This window comes from Indicator indicator, chromosome 10 (assembly GCF_027791375.1).
Source record: "Indicator indicator isolate 239-I01 chromosome 10, UM_Iind_1.1, whole genome shotgun sequence".
In the NCBI taxonomy this organism is placed as follows: domain Eukaryota; kingdom Metazoa; phylum Chordata; class Aves; order Piciformes; family Indicatoridae; genus Indicator; species Indicator indicator.
Window position 1 is genome coordinate 19,368,338 of NC_072019.1, and position 20,030 is coordinate 19,388,367.

Genomic DNA, 20,030 nt, shown 5'->3' on the forward strand with positions numbered 1-20,030 from the left:
GCTACATTCAGTGTCAGATCGTATGGTGGCCATGAGCCTCACAGTCACTTGCATGACTTTACAGGTTGTCACTTACATCATTTGTGAACAGCAGCACAAAAGGACACAACGCATGAAAATGAGAGTGGGGACGAGGTGAGGGTCAGCTGAAGGCTCAACCCTAAGGAGAACTTTCCCCAGGTTCCCACAGCTCTGGCAAGGATGAACCTGAGCACAGGGTGGGAAATGCAGGGCTTTCCCTCCTTTCTTATTCGTTCGAGGGGCTGTGGTGTTTTCCAGAGCCTGGGCAGCAGGTCACAGCAGTCTAGCACCCACATTTGAGGGTACTGTATGGGGTCACTGGCAGAGGCAGGCTGGGTCCTGCCATGGGGAAGGAGAGAGGTGATGCAGAGAAGCATGGCTGAGCCTCTAATGTGCCAGGATGCCTACTAGCTCCAGCAGCATTGTCCAGTCCACACTGACCTCCTGGACATGTCCTGTTGTGGGGACAGGACCTGGCCACGATGCTGTCCCCATCAATCTGCTGGTGGAGGAACAGGTTCCTGGAGCCAGTCCTGCTTTGTGTTTCAACAGCACCTCAAAACCAGTAGGGCAACCTGAGAGCACCAAAAAGAACCAACCCCAAACCTATGGCCTGAAACAAACTGATGTTCCTTCCCTGCCACTGAGCTTTTGCAACCTAAACATAACCTTTATAAAAAGTAAATTATTTCATCTTATAACTTAAGTGCACTGAGTATTTCCTTAAATATGGTTCACGCTGAAAATAAAGTTACTTTTGCTGTACAGTAAATTTCTGATAGACTTAGAAATAAACTTTGTTGATACAATCTGGGGGGTGTGGCTGTGCAGGTACATCGCCCACAGCCCCACGGCTGGGCACACACACCCCCCCCCCCTGCGTGCCCACACACACACACATACACACATGGCCCCCGAGGAGGGGGAAGACATTAGGGGTTTCTAGCTTTCTAGACTTGCATGGGAACAGCTATCTTAAAAGTCCCTCTGTTTAAACAGCAAAGTGCTCCAGCTGGTGGAGGGAACAGAGGGAAAACCCTGCAGCAAAGTTTCCCCTGTGTTTCCCCAAAAGCATTGTCAGCTTTTCAAATTTCAAAGCCTGGCTGATGCTGAGGGCTCCCCCGGTGAAGATCAGCAGTTTGCTCTTTCCACTGCTCCTACTGAAAGCAGTGTGGAAGGGACAGGGCACCCGGATGCTCCCTCGGGAAGTGGTTTCCCCCTCCACATGCCTTTTGCCCTGCCGAAATGAGAAGTTTGGTTCCCCATTTGAAATCTGAAAATCCACCAGCCAGCTGCAAAAACCACTTCTGTCCTTAATCCTAGACTCCTAAAAGAAACATGAAACTATGCAACCCATAACTTAACTCGCTCCTTGGGAATCCCAAGCTACAATATATTGTTTGACAGCATCCCAGCAGTGTCGCTCCTCTCTCCCTCCCAACCCCGCAGGCTCAGGACCCCCTCCTGGGGCAGCGTGGTGGCATCAGCTGTCCCATGCCGGGGACCACTCCATACTCAGGAGGTGAAGTAGGAGTTCTGCATGGAGTAGAGGTGGTCGATGGGGTTCCCCACTCGTGCCTGGAGCGGTCCCGCATCCGCCGTGGGGAGGAAGCAGTCGCCCAGGTTGCTCAGTGAGGTATCATCGCTATCCAAGTCATGGAAGAGGGGCTCAGCACCTTGGGAAGCAGGGAAAGTGCAGAAGAGCTTCAGAGCTTGCTTTCTTCTCCAGTACCTTGACAGTGTCCAGTACTCCCGACTTTTGCAGTGTAAGGATTCAGGAGGAAGGGGACCACTGTCTTCCCAGAAATCACTGCACCCTCAAGCATGCCCCCACCACACAGCCCCACCAATACATCCCAGCATCTCTTCAAAAAAGAGAAGGCAAGAGCCAAACCCTGAAGCCTTACCATAGGGATGCATGTGGTCTCCGGGCATCTGGGGCGGGGTGAGCCCTTGCCGGAAGGGATCGGAGCTGTAGACACTTTGCTCCATGCCCAGCAGCTGCTGGGGGGGTGGCAGAGTGGTGTAGGGGTTCAGCATCCCCTCTAGGCCGGTGCTGCCACTGCCATTCGTCTGGGCTGGAAGACAAGAGCAAGTCATTGGCACAGTTGGGCTGCTGTATTCGGGGGGGGGTCCTTTGGGAAGCCCTGAAATGGCTCCAACTTTGAGGATGAGGGGAGCTGTGTGCCGGAGTGGTACCTGAGCTCAGTCGCTGCGTATTTTGCTGATCCTGTTGCTGCTGCTGCTGTCTCCTGGCAAGCTTCTTCATCTGGCCAAAGAAGAAGAGTTAAAAATGGGGTGAAATCATCTCCCAGCCAAAGCAAGGAGGGAGGAGAGCCCCAGCCCCTGGTACCCACCTTTGCTCGCTGGTTCTGAAACCAGACCTGCACCACACGGACACTCAGCCCTGTCTCAGCTGCCAGTGTCTCCCGTACCTTGGGGAAAGAAATGACAGTGGCCCACTCAGCTTTCTGAGGAACTTTAGGAGGGGACAAAGTCCTTGCCCAGCATCTAGGACACCCCCAGGAGCTGGAGACGGTTGACGATGGGACCTTCTCCCCATACCTTCCTGCAGGGCTTGGAGGAGACCTCAAACGATGCCTTGAATGCTCTCCGCTGCTGCGTGGTCAGGATTGTCCGGGGTCTCTTGGGCCGCTTGTGATCCTTCCCATCCTCAGTGCCCTTCCCTGAGGCTTGGCCCATTTTGCAGATGCTGTCCTCATCATCGCTTTTGCCTAAGGGGAGAAAACCAGAGCAGGTCCTTTACAGACAACAGGTAGTGCATATCATTTTCCAGCATGTCCAAAATAATCTGAGGGAGTGAAAACAAGCTGATGTTGGTGGAGCTCTACTTGTGAGTGTGAGGAGCTGAGGCTTGGGGCTGGTTACCCCATGGCAGCTCAGATGTGGGCAGAGGTGCTGTGACACATGGTGTGTGGTTGCTCAGACAGCAGATGTGCTTTTTGGTTCTTCTTTTCCCCAACAGCCAAGCAGCTGTAATGTGAAACCCTGGGACACCTGATTTTCCCTTCATCAGACCCAAATCTCTGCCTGCTCCACAGGGATTTCCTGCCAGGCCACTTCTGGGGCCATATCTGGACAGCAGCATGCAGCTTACATTCATGTGAGGGGACAGCAGCCATCGAGGACCTCTGTGTCCCTGGGGCTGTCCTCCAGCACAGCTGGGGACCAGTCATCTGGTTCCTCTGCCCAGACAGCCCAGGCTGGTGGAGGTCAGGGTAGACAGAGATGCTCAGAGAGGGCAATGTCTTAGTCAAGACCTCACAAACTCCTCCTGATTTGTCCTACCGTGGAAGTCAACTCCTTTTAGAGCACAGAATTTTAATCACAAATATAAGTGGCACGGGTTTTTTGCTTATATTTTCTCCCTTTCATTGAGTTTTACAACTCCCTGAACAGAAGCCCAGGCTGCTTCAAGCTTCATCCCTTGGGTACTGGCTGCAATGTGCTGCTCCGTTATGTTCCCAGGCACTGGTGTGTCTCTCCCTGATGCCCTGTTGCTCAGAGCCACCAGGCTGGAGATGCTTTGGGAAAGCAAGCAGCTTACCAAACCTCCTCATTTACTGCATCACCACCATGTTGATGACCTTGATTGCTCAGATAGATGTGGCAGGTCTGACATCACAGGTCCTTCCCACAAACCACTTACAGCCTTTTCCAGAAAGCTTCTCCACCATCCATTTGGGAACTGGTAATGGAGCTGAGGTGCTGGTTTGATGCAGATTGCAAGGCTGCACTGCCATCCCAGAGCTGCTGCATGTCTGGGAAATGGGGATGCACAAGGGCGTGTGAGCCTGGCTCAGAGTAATTCATGGCAAAAGCAGGTCAGTTAGGACCCCATCGCAAGAACTCATTGTGGATCACACACATTAGGAAAGTCCAAATCCAATGGCAACCCAGCTGGGAATGGGAAAAGGCAGGAGCAGATCCCTGGGGTGAGGGGAGGCAGTTATTGCAGCAGAGGAGGAAGGATACTCTCGGGTACCAGTTACACCTTTTCCTTCCATGCTGCTGGGCTCTATCCTGGGCTCACCAGCCAATACAGAGATCTTCCCCATAGCAAGGGCTGGGAAAACTGGGTCAGGGAGAAACTTTCACGTTGGTGATCTCAAAAGAGCTTGAAGTTGGGTGTGTATCCTGGGAGCCAGAGCTTTTCTGCTGCTCACTCATGGCACATCCACAGCAAGCCCATGGTAGCAGCAGCAGCGATGGGAAAGACAAACTGCTGCCTTCTCGCATGTGCTGGTGCAAGGGACACAGCAATGCAGTAAGTTTGAGGGTCCTAGCACTGAGGACCCCAAGGTGTGGAGTCTCTAATGGTTAATGGGGCTGGGCAGCAGCTGCTGCTGCCTCCTTCTCAATGCCAGCAAAAGTAGAATCTCTGCTTCATGGGGCCACCTACTTCCCTGCAACCTGAGGGAATTCATTTTACTGGAAGGGTGGAGATTTTTACAAATGTTGGGAGGAAGACTGTCAACCAATGGAAACATTTCAATGCTCGAATCTCTCAGTACCCTAACATGAGGTGAACATCTCAGTCCCCTCCAGTTTGGGACAGGCAGAGCCCAACATGGGGGAGCCAGAGGCTTATGGACTCCATCAAACAAATGATGCTCCAAACCCATACCAAGGAGAAAAACCCAGTCAGAGCAGTCCCCCCTTCCCCCCCTCCCAGAAGCCCTCCCCTCCAACACCTGCTCTCCAAATCCCTCCCAGTGTCAAAGGGAAAGAAGGAAAAGTGAAGCCGGATTTGGCGGGGTATTACTTTTAATTAACTCTCCCTTTCAAGCCTTTCCCCACCAAGGAGGGGGGAGAAATTAATGAGTGTCTGGGGCTGCCCCTGACGTCACCTGGGAAGGGGCCGGGGTGATGGATATTGTGCAGCCTGCCCTCGGTCCGACCCGCCGAGCCCACATCCCATCGTCAGGGCCAGGACATTCCTCGCTCCGGAGGATTTAGGGAGAGGAGAAACGTTAGGACGCTTTTAATTGGAAAATGGGGTCCTCTTTCAGAGGGGCTTGTTTACTCAGGCTGGGCGGCGGAGGCGCGGGGGAGGCAGTAATTGAAGCGAGGGTTTGGGAGATTACAGACAACATATGGCTCGCTTTTTATCTATGCTTTCTCATAAAGTGGCCTTTGGTGTGCGGCAGCCAGGGGGGAGGGAGGGGAGGGGAGGCTTCAAAGCAGTGAGGGGGGGACAGGGGAGAAGCTGAACAAGCAGATCGCATGCTGCTGCTGAAGGGACATGTTGTAGTAGGCATGGCGGCGTTGGGTTGATGATCAAGTTTGGGCTTGAGGACTCACAGACTTTATTGGCTTGGAAAAGACCCTCAAAGGTCATCTTGTCCAACTGCCCTGCAGTGAGCAGGGACACCTTCTGATCTCAGAGGTCTTTTCCAACTATGATTCTATGACATGGCACTTTGGGACATGGTTTAGTGGTCATGATAGTGTTGGGCTGACGGTTGGACTTGATGACCTTAGAGGTCTTTTTCAGCCTTAATGATTCTATGATTCTAAGGGCATCCAGGACTGGTGTTAGACTGGGGACACCCCAGTGCCTCCTCTGGCATGGTGGTGGGGGTCTCCAGTGTGGGGAAAAACTGTATCATGCTAAGTATCCATGTGGAAATGCACCTAGGCTGGACTCCACCATGCTACTGTCTCCAGAGCCATATGACATCCCAAGACAAATTATTGGTGGCAATCAAAACCTGGTAGGGACAGTGGTTGGGTTAAACTATGCATTGTGCAGGGAGATGGGAAGGGCTGAGACTCGCCTAGGTCAGGGGCTGCCAGGGGCTTTGAGTCAGGTTTCCAACTAATCAAGGAGTTGCCATGCCTTTTTGACCCCTACACTAGCCTTTTGCATCCCTTAGGCCTCAGCTGGAGTTTCCACCAAAATAAGTCTTTCCCCATGAGGTTTTGAAGTCGAAGCTCTTGGTTTGGCCAGAGCCCTTGGCAGCAGGGCTGGACCACAGGTCAATTAGTCGCTAGGGAGGAAACGCTCCCCAACCTTTCTCAAACTGCCCTTTTCCTCTACTAGGAATAAATCCAAACCGTTGTGGCTAATTCAGTTATTTTGCTGCATGACATCTCCTCAGTGATTCCTATTTTAACTGAAAGAGTTTGCACATCCCAGAAGGAAAAAATAGTAATTCTTCAATCAACTAAGGACTTTCCCAGGGCTAAGACAAGAGCCAGCGCCATTGTATTGGATCCGGCTGCTTTCCTGCCTCTCCATCCTCCAGTGTTGGGCCATCACTCACCATCCCACTCCAGCCACCTCCTCCCATGGCCTCACTCTTTATTTTTTAAATATCATTACTGCTATCTGGGGAGAGGATTTTTTGTGTCAAGCAAGAGGGGTTGCAGAGCTTGGACAGAGCCAGGCACAGGCAGTGCTGCAAACCAGCCAAGCTCTCGCTGCAGAGGAGCACCACACTGAAGAGAGAGGCTTTGGGCAACTTTTGTTCCATCTCTGCTAAAACCATCTCTGATCCCCCATGCACCTTCTCCCAGTTGCAGCATTGCCTGTGCAGCTTTTCCATACCAATGACCTGCCCTGCCTCACACCCCAACCACCCCCTCCTAAATGGGCTATAATGCTGATTTCTATGTTGTTTTTTTAACCCAGTGCTTGGCTGTAGCAGGGACCAGACAGGCTCCCCACAGCTCTTCCCTGAACACAGCATTTCAAAGGAAAATCCTTCTCCCCACAGAGCAGATCTTCCCCTGATGCTGCTGTTTAAGAGGACCCAGTGACCCAGGCACATGGCATGGGGCTGCACAGCTTTGAGAGGAGCTGGGCTCTGTGAGGACAATGTTAACATGAAGATTTCTGCTAGGAGATCATTCCCAACCCCCCCTCCCCCAGCCCCCACTGCTGGGCTTTCTTACTAAATTTGTCATCCTGGGAAACATTCAGATTTGATTTGCATTGACTGTAGATACATATTTTAACATTGCTCTGATGCTCTGGGTAACCTGATCCAGCAATGACCCCCTGCCTGCAGCAGGATGCCATCCCCTTGATCACCTCTAGCCATGGTACCACCCCTCTTGCAGCCTCCCCTTGGCTTTATGGTGTCCTCAGAGAGTCACCATGCTGGGTCTGCAGTCTGGTCTGGCCAGAAGCTTTTGAGGGCACAAGATTTGCAGGCTCCCTGCTGCCAGCTCATGTCTTAGCCCTATGCCTCAGTTTCCCTTTGCTATGAAAAAGGGTGGCCACAGAAGAAGTGGCTCACTTCTTGCACTCAGTCTTTCCAGAGTCACAGGCAGGAATGATGAGATACAGGGGAGCATCACAGGAGGTTTAGTCCAAGATAGTCACTGGAATGCTTGGGACCATAATGTTGTGGTTTGGTTTTTTTTTTTTTTTTTTAGTTAGAAAACTCTCTTTCACTAGGGGCAGTTCCTCTGTTTCACAGAATTACAGAATCACAGAATTAACAAGGTTGGAAGAGACCTTTGAGATTATGAAGTTCAACCTATCACCCAACACCATCTAATCAACTAAACCATGGCATTAAGTTCCTCATCCAGTCTCACCTTAAGCACCTCCAGGGACAGTGACTCCACCACCTCCCCAGGCAAGGAGGTGGAAGATTTCACCTTCAGCCAGTATGGCCATCCCTCCTGCACCTGGCAAGGCTGTACACCCCTTGGGACGCGGTGCTAGTGTCCTGCACAGGCCAGGAGCACAAACCCTTCCAGAAATAAGCCTAAGGAGATGGGATGTTCCCCAGAACATCTTCCATCGCTGCAGCCCCTCTGCTGCCAAGGTCCCCGCTCATGCCCTTGCCACCGAGGTTGGAGAACGCAACAGCATTTACAGAGTTTTTCCTGTTGATGCTTAAGGCATCAAGCCTGAACCTTGCCTCCAGACCCCACCGCACTGGCTGGGGCCTCAGGGTAGGACCAGCCAGGGAGACGCCGGGCACGGGCGGCCCCTTACCAGAATCCGACAGAGCCGGGCTCACCAAGCTCAGCAGCTCCCGCTCCTTCTCGTAGTCGCCCTTACAGAGGAGCTGCCCTTCCTTCAGCACAAACTCGTCGCCCTTCTGCAGGCGCCGCTCGCAGACGCAGCAACAGAAGCACCGCAGGTGGTAGACGCTCTTCTGGGCACGCATCACCAGCTCGCTGGGAGCGATGGCCTCCAGGCACCCGGCACACTTCACTGCAAAGAGCCTGGGGGAGCAAGAGGAGACCTTGATGGGACACCTGGCAGCACTGTGGCTGTACCTGGCAGGCGGCACGGCATTGGGGACAAGGGATGTTGCACCCTTGGTGGGAGGCAGGTATTGGCACCTCGCTGGTGCTTTGATTACATTGAGGCATTGGGCACAGTGCTGCTGACATCCCACAGTGACACAGAATGTGCTGCAAGCTTGCCCCATGACCGTGGGGGATGCTGCCTCTGAGTCAGCTTCAGTATTTTTGGTTGACCTGTTACCACGTTCTTACCATGAGTGTGGTTAACGGGCAAAGATTCCAAAGTCATGACACTCTGGGTGAAAAGCAAAGAGGCTTCAAACACAACAATCCAGCTACCACCACCGTAAGATTTACCATATTTTCATGAGTTTTATCAAGCCAAGCCTATGTGTCTATCTGTATCATACCCAGACATAAGGAGATGCTAGAGATGGCAATGGGGCTGGCAAGCCCATCCATGCCTCTCAGCAAGCATCTGCAGAAAGCACCTGTGCTGATGGTCACCCACAAACCGCTCCATCACTCTGGCTTAGTTCATTGGAACAGCCACGTTCCTGGTTGCCAAACACATCATAAATGTCCAATACATTATAAAAATCTCCATGCCATCAGATTAAGTTAAGGCTAGTGACAGATTGAAGGCTTGATGTTCTAAAAGGAAAAGAAAAAGCTCAGCTTGTTCCTTGGCATTGATGTAACAGTGTTTGAAGCATCCCTAATTCTAGAGTTCTCACTGGCATTGTTCTTAAATGTCATTAATAACGACACAGCAATAACACTTTTGGGTGAAACAGAGCCTTTCTTTCTCTGACTGTAAACGTTCTCAGCTCAGCAGCTTGATCAATGATTTACAGTCAGGGACGCTGAGGTGAGCAGAGTGGAGGCACTGGCATCAGTGTTGGCTTGAGAGGACTTGAAGGCACCTGGAGCTGAACCCTGGGCTGGACTTTTGGTGAATAAGATGTTTTCCCCAATACAGACCTTTGAAGGTACTAAATCAGAAGCTCTTTGTGACCCCCCAGATATCTGTAGTTTTGGCTCGGGCCCCATAGAGAAAAAAAACATCACTGCTTACCCAGCCCTGTCCTAAATGTCTGTGGGAACTGGACATTATTATTCCCCTGTCTTCATGACTTTGGCCCAGAAAGAGAAGGCAGAAGTCAGCACACATCCTGCAGAGGTTATCTCCGAGCATCACCCCTGTCCCAGCCCCAGGGATGCCCCAGGGACCTGTGTGGGGAGCACAGCATCCAGCCTTCCACCAGCCCCAGAGAGCTCCTACCGCTACAGTCCCCATTCCATGTATTATCCTCAGGAAGACCTTTGAGGCCAGGGTCTGTGGGGATGGGGAGGGGAAGGGTAGCTTTGCAGCCACCAGTGGGCTTTCAATATGTTCTCTTTTCTTGAGCTGCTACAAAAAAACCACAGAGGAAAATTGTTGAGTCAGCCCCATTCCAACAAAGACAGGACCAGATGCATGCAAAACCCTCGCAGCAAAACTATCAGAAAACAAGGATAATTGGAAAATGTTTTTTGTGATGAGCCCAACAGCCCATAAAACAAAGAGATGGGGACAGAGTGAGGCACATGTGTGGCTTTGTGCCCCAAGGTAGCTCCCAAGAGGTGCTGATGAGCAGAAGTTACCAGCAGCAAAGGTGCAGGCACGTGCAGCCCCTCCTCCCAGGAAACCCCAAGCCTGGCTTCATTTCACCTTTTCTTTCACTGCTTTAGTTGCACCAAGATCCAGAGGCAAACATCTGCCCACCAGACGTGCCACCCACCAACAGTGCCTGCCAGCCTTTGTGGCTGGGTGTCAAGGGCATGAAGGGTTTGGAATAGGGCTCCCAATCATAGCCCATTTCATTGTCTTCAGCTCCCTCCCACACTGGGGTCCTCTTGCACATGCTTCATGCCAGCATGTGGGCTATGCTGGCTCACTCACAGCTTTTCCCAAAGGGATGGGGTGAATCATTCTCCCCAAGCCATTCAAATCCTAGGCACACTCAACAAATTATAGTATTCCCCAAAAAGCAGGTAAGGGGGGTTATAAAGCTTTTATAAAACACTACCATCACTACAGAAAGCAAAAATTCATCAAATAAAAGGCGGAGGTCGGGGAGTTTTTTAATTCCAGATAATGCTGTTAGTGGCTTTTGTTTCTCTACATCCAACTTTAATTTCCCAGGTTTGCATCCAACTGTCTGTCTCAAAGATGTATGTCTTTGTGACTGCCCTGGGAGGAGAGGTATGTATATTCCCTTGAAAGCATCTCTGCTGAAGGGTCATTTTTCCAGCATGGAGAAAAGCAGGCTTGTGTTAATATTTCTGTAGTCATTTTGCCTTTAATTATATCTCTTTTATGTCAAAGTGGAGGCCATTTGTATTCATCTGGTAACACATTCTCCATCCTGTGTAAATGACGTTTAAGCCCTACTTGTTGGGATTGCTAACTGCTCTCACTAATAAAATATTGATAAGCTATTACCTTACTGTTATCTAATCTTTACAAATGTGTGTGCCCAAATTCTCAATTTCCAGGGCACTGATTAGAGAGCCATAAACCTTTGCCAGTTAGACACAGCAGCATCAGCCCAGCGATGGATGTTTCTAAGCCCAAAGATTGTTGCAAAACAGGAAGGTGTGAGATTTAGGTAAATGGCTGCCCCATGTTCAACACTTAAAGCCATGCTTAGGTCACTGAATAAATGACTTTGTTTCCAAACTGCTGAGTCCCCAACAGCTCCCACTGAGGGATGTCAGATGGACCAGTCACTGCCTGGTGTGGGACTCTCCCATCCCTGGGCAACATGAGACAGAAAAATCCCCATAAAAATCTCTTCCTTAATATGACACTGTAAAGAGTTCCACAATAAACCCAGATTTTAGGCACTAAAAAGCCACAGGCACGTAAACTGCAGCCAAACACACAGAGTAATAGGGGAGCGTAAAAAGTATCTCTGATTTCCCAGCTGTCTATAGCCATGGACCAGACCTGGACAGTACCAGCATCTCCACATGGGCTGGGGAGAAAGAACATGCATGGATAACTGCTCACACAGATAACCCCAGAAGAATAAATCCATGCATGGAAAACCCCATGTGTGGATAATCCCATGCACAGATCATCCCATTCAGGAATAACTCTGGTTTGGGGTAGCCTCACATAGGATAATTCCATCAGGGATAACACCTGCATGGATAACCCAGCTGAAACACCAGTTGGGTGTTTTCCTTTCTGAAGAAAAATTTGCTGCCAGCACCAGATCTAGCAATTTAACATTTTTGCCTAAGCACAACACGCCAGCCTGGATCTGAACATGTTTTTCTCCACCTCTGGGATCTTCAGCTCTGTGCCCATCTCCCCTCCACCCCCAGCTGCAAGCAGCAGGCTACAGAGTAAATGCCATCTTTTCTCCCCTCTTTGTGCCTCCCTGCAGCTGCAAACGGGACTTTGTGATTACATTTCTTTAAGGGAGGGCTACACAGCAGAGAAGAAGGACAGACCCTGCCCAGAGACTTCAACAGGTTTTAAAACAAGAACAAATTACCAACCTCTAAATTGCAACAGGAGCACCTTCATTTCTGCCATCGTTGGGATGTTGTGGGCTTTAATTCTTGGCAGATTTTATTTTTCCTCCATAGCCTGAGGTTCAAAAGCTAAATCAGACCTGTCTGGCAGCCTTTGGGTTTGTCTAACCACGCATGGAGCTGGCCAGCACAGGGAAGGACATGGCCGTGGTTACCCACTCAGCAACGTGATGCTTGATGGAAACCCAGCCTGCCGTGGGCAGCTCAAGGAAAACCTCATCAAAGTGCTGCCAGTGAGCATTTGTAAATCAAACCAAACCCACTCAACTCGGGAAGACCTGAAACAAAAATACAGTGATACAATTTTTGCATAGCACACACTTCTTGTTTCTGACATTAAGTCTGCTGATTAACTTGCATCACTTTCATTTTATTTTGTTTAAATTTAGGTCCTTTTTGAGATGACAATCTGCAGTTTTGAACAGAAAGGTAGTGGTGGCGAATTTCAAGGGAAGTCTTGAAACAAAATATTTTGTCGTGGCCAAAAATGAAGCATTTCTACTGGAAGACCCCCGAATGAACTAGCCAGCATTACAGATATCCCCTTTCCTCTGGGATATGGGGATGTCTTCTCACTTCTTCACACAATTCCTTTACCTTGAGAATGCCAACCCAGACCTCCAGCAGGTCTCATCCACACAGCATCGCTGAAACCTAGAAATTTTGACACATGGTTGAAGCCACCTCTGGGGAGCACATCCTATCCCAGGGCACTGATGGAGGGGGAGCAGCGTGGGCAACCCCAGATTCCCATCAGAGCCACCACCTCCTCTTTCTCCCTTTATTTAGAGGTGACAGGCTGAAAGGGGCCTTGATTGACGGGCGCTTCCCGGCTGCTGCCTGCCTGCGTGTGCCGCATACAAAGGCGGCCCCTCGGAGCCTCCCCGGGGAGGGGCCGGCGGGGCAGGGACGCTGATATTGAATGCTGACGGACACATCTCAAACGCCGTGCAGTGGGCAAGGCAAGGCAGCTCTGCTCTCCTCCCTGTCCTCACCAGCCTGGCCCTGGGATGCGGTGAGACAGGCAAGAGTAACCCCTGGTGACCCGGGTTGAGGGCTGGGGCAGGCACCAATGGCGCTGGGTCCCCATAAAGTGGCCTCCCTGCCAGGGAAGCTCACAGCAGATGCATCCACAGGGATGCTGAGTTTTCCAGCACCTCAGTGCAGATACCTGACCACATCAGCTCCTGCTCTCACCATGGCCTACAGGGAGACTGAGCAGATACCAGCTAACCCATACAGGGAGTTCCAGCCCAGCCATGCTCACAGCCATCACCACCAATGGCTTTCTGGAGACCAAAGCCATGACCCCCCCACCAGAACCATGACCCTGGCATGGGGGCATGCCAGCTGCCATGCACAAGACTTGCATGAGGAGGTCGGCAACGGGTGCTGGCAGCGAGCTGCAAGGCTTTCTTTGTAGGGAACAAAGATACCAGATTGAGTTGTCTTGGCACCAGCTCATCTTCTCACTCACTGTCACTTGTCGGAAGAGAGAACAGCAACACCAGGTCCTCAATGGGCTGGTAGTGGAAAAATGCCAGTCACTGTCAACCCTGCATTCATGCCTTGGGAACAAGTTGCTGTCCTGCTGCTGCTGGGCTCATGTCACCCTGTCCCCCTCTCTGGCCCTTGTGGGGTGAGGCAGAGGGCATGGACTGTGGCTGGGCAGAAAGGGAGAATGGATGGTCCCCCGGTGCATGGTGCCTGTGAGGGCATTCTCTGGCCACAGCCACAGGGGGACCACAAGGACCTGCAACCACAGCAGGAGGGGTTCCAAGGCTGTGGGAGCAACTAGGAAAGGGCTGAGTCTGACTCATCACTGCAGCAAGCAGGCTGGTATGTCCTGGGCATGAGGAGAACATTTCAGAGGCCAACCTAGAACTAACACTCCCAGGAATCTCCAAACTCACCCCAGGTCTCTAGGCTCCCAGACTGATAGAGGAAAGCACCCACAGCTGTCCTCATCTTCCCTGCCTGTGCACCCCAAGTCCTTGGAGAGCTCTCTGGTGGGATAGTGAAGGGATGTTTTCTCCAGGGCTGTTTTCCTGACCCTTCCTAGTTTCACAGCTCCCTCCCCCTGAGGCAGACAAGTGTTCGCTTTACTGCCTGGCAACGGGGCCGGGGCTAAGCTTGCTAAAATATGAGTGTTTTTTGGCTGGAGTACCAGAAGGCTGCAGTCCTACAGAGAGAAAAAAATTGAGCACTCCATGCCATGGCTCCAGAAAGGGGGAGAATTAGGTTTCACACCGAGCAGGCTGGACCATGGCATTCTTTAGTTAATGCTTAACAAACGCCCAAACAAAAGCGGCCAACTTGGCTGCATGTTTGTAAAATGTATTCTCAGCAGATTCGGGTTTATTGGAGAATTCACTCACTTTGCAGCAAGTGGTGTTTCCCCTTTTTTTTCTTTTAATTTCCCTTCTCCTCCCTTCCCCCCTCTGCTCAAGCCCTTCTCATTCCTGCTGCCTGAATGCGTTTTCTGACACTTTGAGGGGACATGGCAACCAGGCTGAAACAGGCTTATGTCACTCTGGAGGCTGATGTGAGCTCTCCTCTGCAACCCCAAGGTGCCAGCTCTTCCTGGGGTCCTGCTGAGCTGCTGCAGGCAACCAGGGATGGGGAGTCCAAAAAGCCAAACCTTGGGCTCTCACAAATCCACCCCTCAGTGGTTGAGTGGTAGCTCTGTCCTCCAAGAGAGCAGGGAAAGTGAGGAAGGGAAGTGAAGCATCAGAGCCGTGATGTTCACTGTCCTTCACCTAATGCAGGCTCCAAATGCAGTGGCCCTTCTCTATCCAGCATCCCACTCTGCTGCACATCCCAACCCTCCACACCTTGAAAAGCCCATCACAGCAGTGGATGGCAACAAGCACAACTTGCTTTCAAATGCAGAGTTGGTCTCTGGGGACAACCAGGGCACAGACAACCCTGACCAAGAACCTCAGAGGCTTTGGACGTGGGTCCATGTGTGAGCATCCTGCAGGAGCTTCCCTAAACAAGCTCCCACCCCGATGAGAGCACCTAAGCAGGTCCCTTGTCCCCTCCTGGAGCCTGGTGCTGTGGCAGACACACTAGTGACAAGGGACACACTGATGAAATGGGGGCAAAGCAGAAAACGGGGCAGCAGAGGAAGAGGGTGTTGATGACAGGCTCTTTAACTCTACTTCTGCTGCACGTGAACCATCTGAGACTTCACTGGAAAGAGCACCTTCATCACTGCCTCCTGGACAAGGTCCAGAAGTGGTCACTTGACATGCCCCAGACCCTCTAGAGACCATGTCAGGACATGTAGGGGCACTGCCAGAATGATAAGGTTAAACAAACAGACAAATGAAGCCCTCCCAGCAAACAGACACTGCCAAAATACACTGGCAACCCCCAAGCCTTCCTTATACCAAAACAAAGGGTCAGGCAAGTACACAGCTTCAAAGGCTGCATTAAGTTGCTCCATTTCTGGTCAAGCACATACTAACAAGACTTTCACCAGCAAGGTCTTACAGGAGCTGATGGCTCTGGGTCGCCTTGAGGCCCTTGGAGTGTCTGATAAAAATCCTCTATTGACTTCAGAAGCAGCCAGAAAGTGACCTCCTGGGTAAGGCCTCAAGAATAAGACCAAAATGCTGATTTTCTTCCCCATTTCCCTAAAGGCTGCTGCTTTTTCTGTCTCCCTCCTGCCTCCATTACAGCATGTAGTATCAGACAGGGAGCTGGGCCCACCACAGCCTCTATCAAGCATCTGGTTTTGGAGGTGGAAGGGACACAGGTAAGAGGGGAAGAGGCATGCAAGCCCGAACTCCGTCTCAATGGAGACGGTCCCAAGGACTGATCCCTACCATCCCACAGCACAGCAGCTCTTCATCCCAGCCAAAGCATCTCCCACTAAGCTGCATTTCAAGCAGCGACCTCCTCCCCGTTGCCCGTGCCCCGAAGAAAACAAGGATAATTGAAAAACCACAATATCACTAGTCAAATTTAATATTGAGAGCGAGTGAGCGGGAGCCAGAGGTCAGAATTAATTACACCCCACCATATTTCAGCACGCTGCGGCGGCTCCCTGTCCTTTCCTTGGGGAGCGGCGCTTCCACAGAGAGGTCGACAGACATTATTAGAAAGGACTGATTTAAACGTACCCCCAGGAGCTTTTCAGCTTGTCTCTTCAGAGCCTTTGTTTGTACTGAGATTAATGGGGAGGCAAATGATGGAAAAGCAAAGTCACCATGAGCAGGAGGATGTGCCATCTCCACAGCCACCACCACCCTGCTTTGGCCGCTTTGTAAGCGGGGCAGGAATAACTGGGAGAGAAGGAAATGCTGTTTGTGTCATTCATTTCGGGGATAGAAATGTGATGATCCTGAAACTTACATTTTGCTTTCAAAGAATCAGAAATCCTGGGCAAAAATTCCTTCAGGGTGGTTTTCCTGCCCACCTGGAGATTTTACACACTGCTTGTTTTTTTGATGTGCTGTATCCCCATGAGGGAAGGAACAATTTTTATTCTGTTCCAGCTTAGGAATAATACATATATATATATATATGTTATTCATATATATGTAATTTATACATATATATTATTCACATATATATATATAAAAAAAAAAAACAAACTTGTCTTTGAAAGTCATTATATTTGCTTCTGAATTTTTTTGCAAACCTCCTGTGAAGTAAAATGAAAATTAAAGCAAACCCAAAAACCAAAACCTTTCTATTTTCCCCTCCAAAGTTCAAAAGGATAGTAAAAAAAAAAAAAAAAATAAAGAGCATTCAGTTCAAGTGGCAAGTTGTGAAATCTTCTCACTCAAGGATCGTCAGTGCTCACTCTACTGGCCCTAGCTCTGAGCAACCTGATGCAGCATCCAAGTCAGCCCCACTTCAAGCAGAGGAAGGGCTGCAGATCTGCAGCAATGCTACAAATTTACATCCACCTTGTACCAATGAGTTCAAAAAGGGATCAGGCAAACCCAGGGGACTGAGTTCACACCCATCTTGGTCCCACAGGTCTGACCTCAGGCTCAGCACAACCCAAATCGTCGACTGTCGAGGGTGACACAGGCTCCCTTGACTTTTGAGTAGCTTTCCCAGGGCATCACCATCAAGGGCAGCACAGGTTAGATACGCACTGGGTCCAGCCCCAACACTGGGGCTTCTGGCTGCTCTCAAGTCTCCTAGGCTACAATCACAGCTTGTGTTTTCCTTCATTAAACAGAAAACTCATGTTCCCCCCAACGGCTCTCCAAGCATCCAGGGACAGGCCCCACAGGAGACACTGCTTCCCAGGTGTTTAAAATTCACAGGGTGTTTGTGCCCAACGTGCCAACATGGCAAATCCTCGTTAGGAGGCAGCCAATATCCTGTCAAGCTTCCCAGTGCTCCGGCAGCTATAAAAACCGCTCGGCTGTATAAAGGCTAAATAGAGTAAACTAAGTCTGACACAGAGACCAGCTGCTTCAGACCACCTCAGCAAACAGAGATCCATGGCAGCACACCGGGCACTGCCAGCAGGCAGATATCAGTCTCCAGGCTGGCTTATTTCTTGCCTTATCTTTTATTTCCATGTGCCCCAGCTCACCCTCACACAGGGTTTTGCATAAATATCATCTGCGTGTGTTGTCAAGTTGTTGGGATGGGGTTGTTTCTTTTTTTGGTTTTTGACTTTTCGGGTTTTTTTTTCCAACAGCATTTCCACAATGGGAAGCAGCTGTTGTGGTTAGCAGGCTGCTCCAGAGCAAGAGCTGCACTGCACATGGAGGTATCTCCAAAGAGGCATCCTTCATTCATAGCTCTGTGCACTAGAGAGCACTATAACATGTGTTTCCATGAAGTTTGTGAACTAAACAAGCACGCTGGAAATGCCAGAGGAATATGCTCTGGAATGAATGGAAATATTCATCTAAAAAGACATTACATTTAAGCCATCTTTTCCACACATACACACACCAGCACCTTTCACCAAGTTCATGTTGCAGCTCTCTTCTAATGCGTGCTCTCTAAAGAAACAAATGCTCAAGGAGCATTATACAACCTCAGCAGCACCCGAGGCAGGGCTGTGGTGACAGATGACAGCAAGCAGGGGATTTTCTCATGCCATCGGTGGTCTGGGGATGTGTCAGCAGAGGCAGGCAGGAGAGGCAGCTCACCAACTGCGATCCCAGCATCAACCTGCTCCCAAATGACATCTCATGCATAGAGAAGCAGAGCTGCTCTGCCCTTTGTGGGTCTGAGCGTCAGTTCCCCAGAGGTACTTAGCATCCTAGAAGAGCTCAGTGTCATAACAGAGAGAGATAAAACTTTAGGAAAATTTATGTTCAAGTGTTTAATATTAACTTGCTTCTCTACAGTTTTTCTTCTTCAGTCTGGGGAAGTTTGGGAGGGGTCTACATTTTTAGCTAACACTCCCTTGAAAGTTCATTGTTACACCAAAGCAAATCCAAACCTCTTTTTGATTTCTGTGTAGCAACAGCATTGAAAGGTCACTTCAGTAGCCATGGATGCCCCCCAAAAAGACTCGAATCAATGCCAGTAAGCAAGAAACAGTCTCAGATCCTGATGTCAGTTAGAGGGGTCATTATAGGAGGAAGATGCTCAGAAGGATCCAAAGTGGCCTAAAGGTGCTCAATGTCAGAGCTGGCTCGGAGTTCTGCTATAAAACCACTTCCCTTCCTTCAACTTGCTCTATTTTATAGACACATACACACATATGTACATACATCATACGCTTGTGGGTTTTTTCTTTAAAATCCTTGCTTTCCACAGAGTTTTTTCAATTCAAAATTGAGCCCAAGGGGACCTCTCTGGTTCAAGTCACTTGGTTATCAAAAGGCTATGCACAGGGGTGCAGAGTAACCTGCATAAGAGGGACCCCAACACTCTGATCCAACCTTGAAAATGCCTTGGCAAGACTCCATCTCACCACTCCCTACCCAAAAAATTTTCCTGAAGCTTTTTGATCTGAGAAAAAAATTTTTTTTAATTGACATTTTTTTTTCTTTAACCATTTTGATTTTCTCACCACAGTGTGCTGAGGTTGAGCACCAATACAGTAGAACTTCCTTCCAGACATAAACCATCGATACTCTGTGCCACACATCCCTCAAACTCCATAGCACTCACAGTCCTCCCTGGTGTGCTCCCAAGGATGCAGGAGCAAAGAGCAGAGACCCCTACAAGGCGAGACAAAGGTGCACCTGGTGGCACCACTGGGTTCCTGCTGCAGTCATGGTTGCAGGGATGTGGGACCAGTATCCAGCTTGCTGGGCTACCTGAGACAGGTTTCAGTGCTGCCAAGGTGCTAGGATGAGCTTTTGATAGATTAGATGGTAAAAGCAAACACTTTCTCTAGGAAACAGGTTCCTGACACTCGCCTGCTCAGGGTTATCACAGTGTTGAGGCAGCAGCCCTTCCCAGTAGCCTCCGGTGGCCGTCGAGGCAGGATATTACTTTGTTGCTTATTCATTTTATTGCTTCTCCTTTCTAAATATTTGCTTGGCAGGGAAAGGATTCCCTTTACACAATATCTGTTTTTACAGGTCAATTGAATTTCTGGCACTCTCAATCCCTCTTTCCCTCCAATTGCATTTGCAAAACAAATATTGATTGTACCAATTAGCTGTGAACCCCTCATGGAAGATGGCTCAAGGTCTTCAGCCAGGAGAAGGCTCTCCTGGCCCCAAAATATGTGCTGGTAAATGGAGTTGGTGGGATGGGAGCCCATAGAGCAGTGCAGAACCCAAATAGGACCCTCTAAAAGGCAAAAGGAAAAATAATGTTGCTAATCCTTTCAGCAACATCTTTGAAAGATATCAAAATTAAAGCTGGGGTGTCCTCTCATATCTAAGACAAGGGTAAGTTACCCTGTGCCTGTTGTTCAATCTGAAACCTAATGACCGCAAGCGAGACCACAAATGCCACCCAACAGCAATAACAGAGGGGTCCACGTAGTAGGTTAGATCTGTTAACTCCCAAAGCCACCCATCTCCAGCAGAACTGTCATTTCTTTCACTGAAAACTAAAGGCACCAGCTCAATGAGATGGAAATGAGCTAATAGAGACACTCCCCTTCTGCTGCTCCGGTGCTGGGGAGTCCCTTCCAGCTCTGCTCTTTTGCTTGGGATGTGATAAGCTTTGGGCAGCAGCAAGGGAACAGTTCTCCTGCCTGCCCCAGCACTGCTTGCTTTCTAGATGCCTTT

General features: G+C 50.0%; 1 protein-coding gene across 2 annotated transcripts in view; it reads right to left on the reverse strand.

Annotated features, from left to right (window-relative positions):
• Positions 1-1,536: 1,536 nt before the first annotated feature.
• Positions 1,537-20,030, reverse strand: part of LMX1A (LIM homeobox transcription factor 1 alpha) — a 43,067-nt gene continuing 24,573 nt past the window's right edge. For both annotated transcript variants that reach the window (XM_054384290.1, XM_054384291.1), the window contains exons 3-8: positions 8,000-8,232; positions 2,587-2,756; positions 2,379-2,456; positions 2,221-2,290; positions 1,929-2,099; positions 1,537-1,697 (exon numbers count right to left, since the gene is read on the reverse strand). In XM_054384290.1, coding sequence (XP_054240265.1) covers positions 1,537-1,697; positions 1,929-2,099; positions 2,221-2,290; positions 2,379-2,456; positions 2,587-2,756; positions 8,000-8,232 — 883 coding nt within the window. The remainder of the gene's footprint in view (positions 1,698-1,928; positions 2,100-2,220; positions 2,291-2,378; positions 2,457-2,586; positions 2,757-7,999; positions 8,233-20,030) is intronic.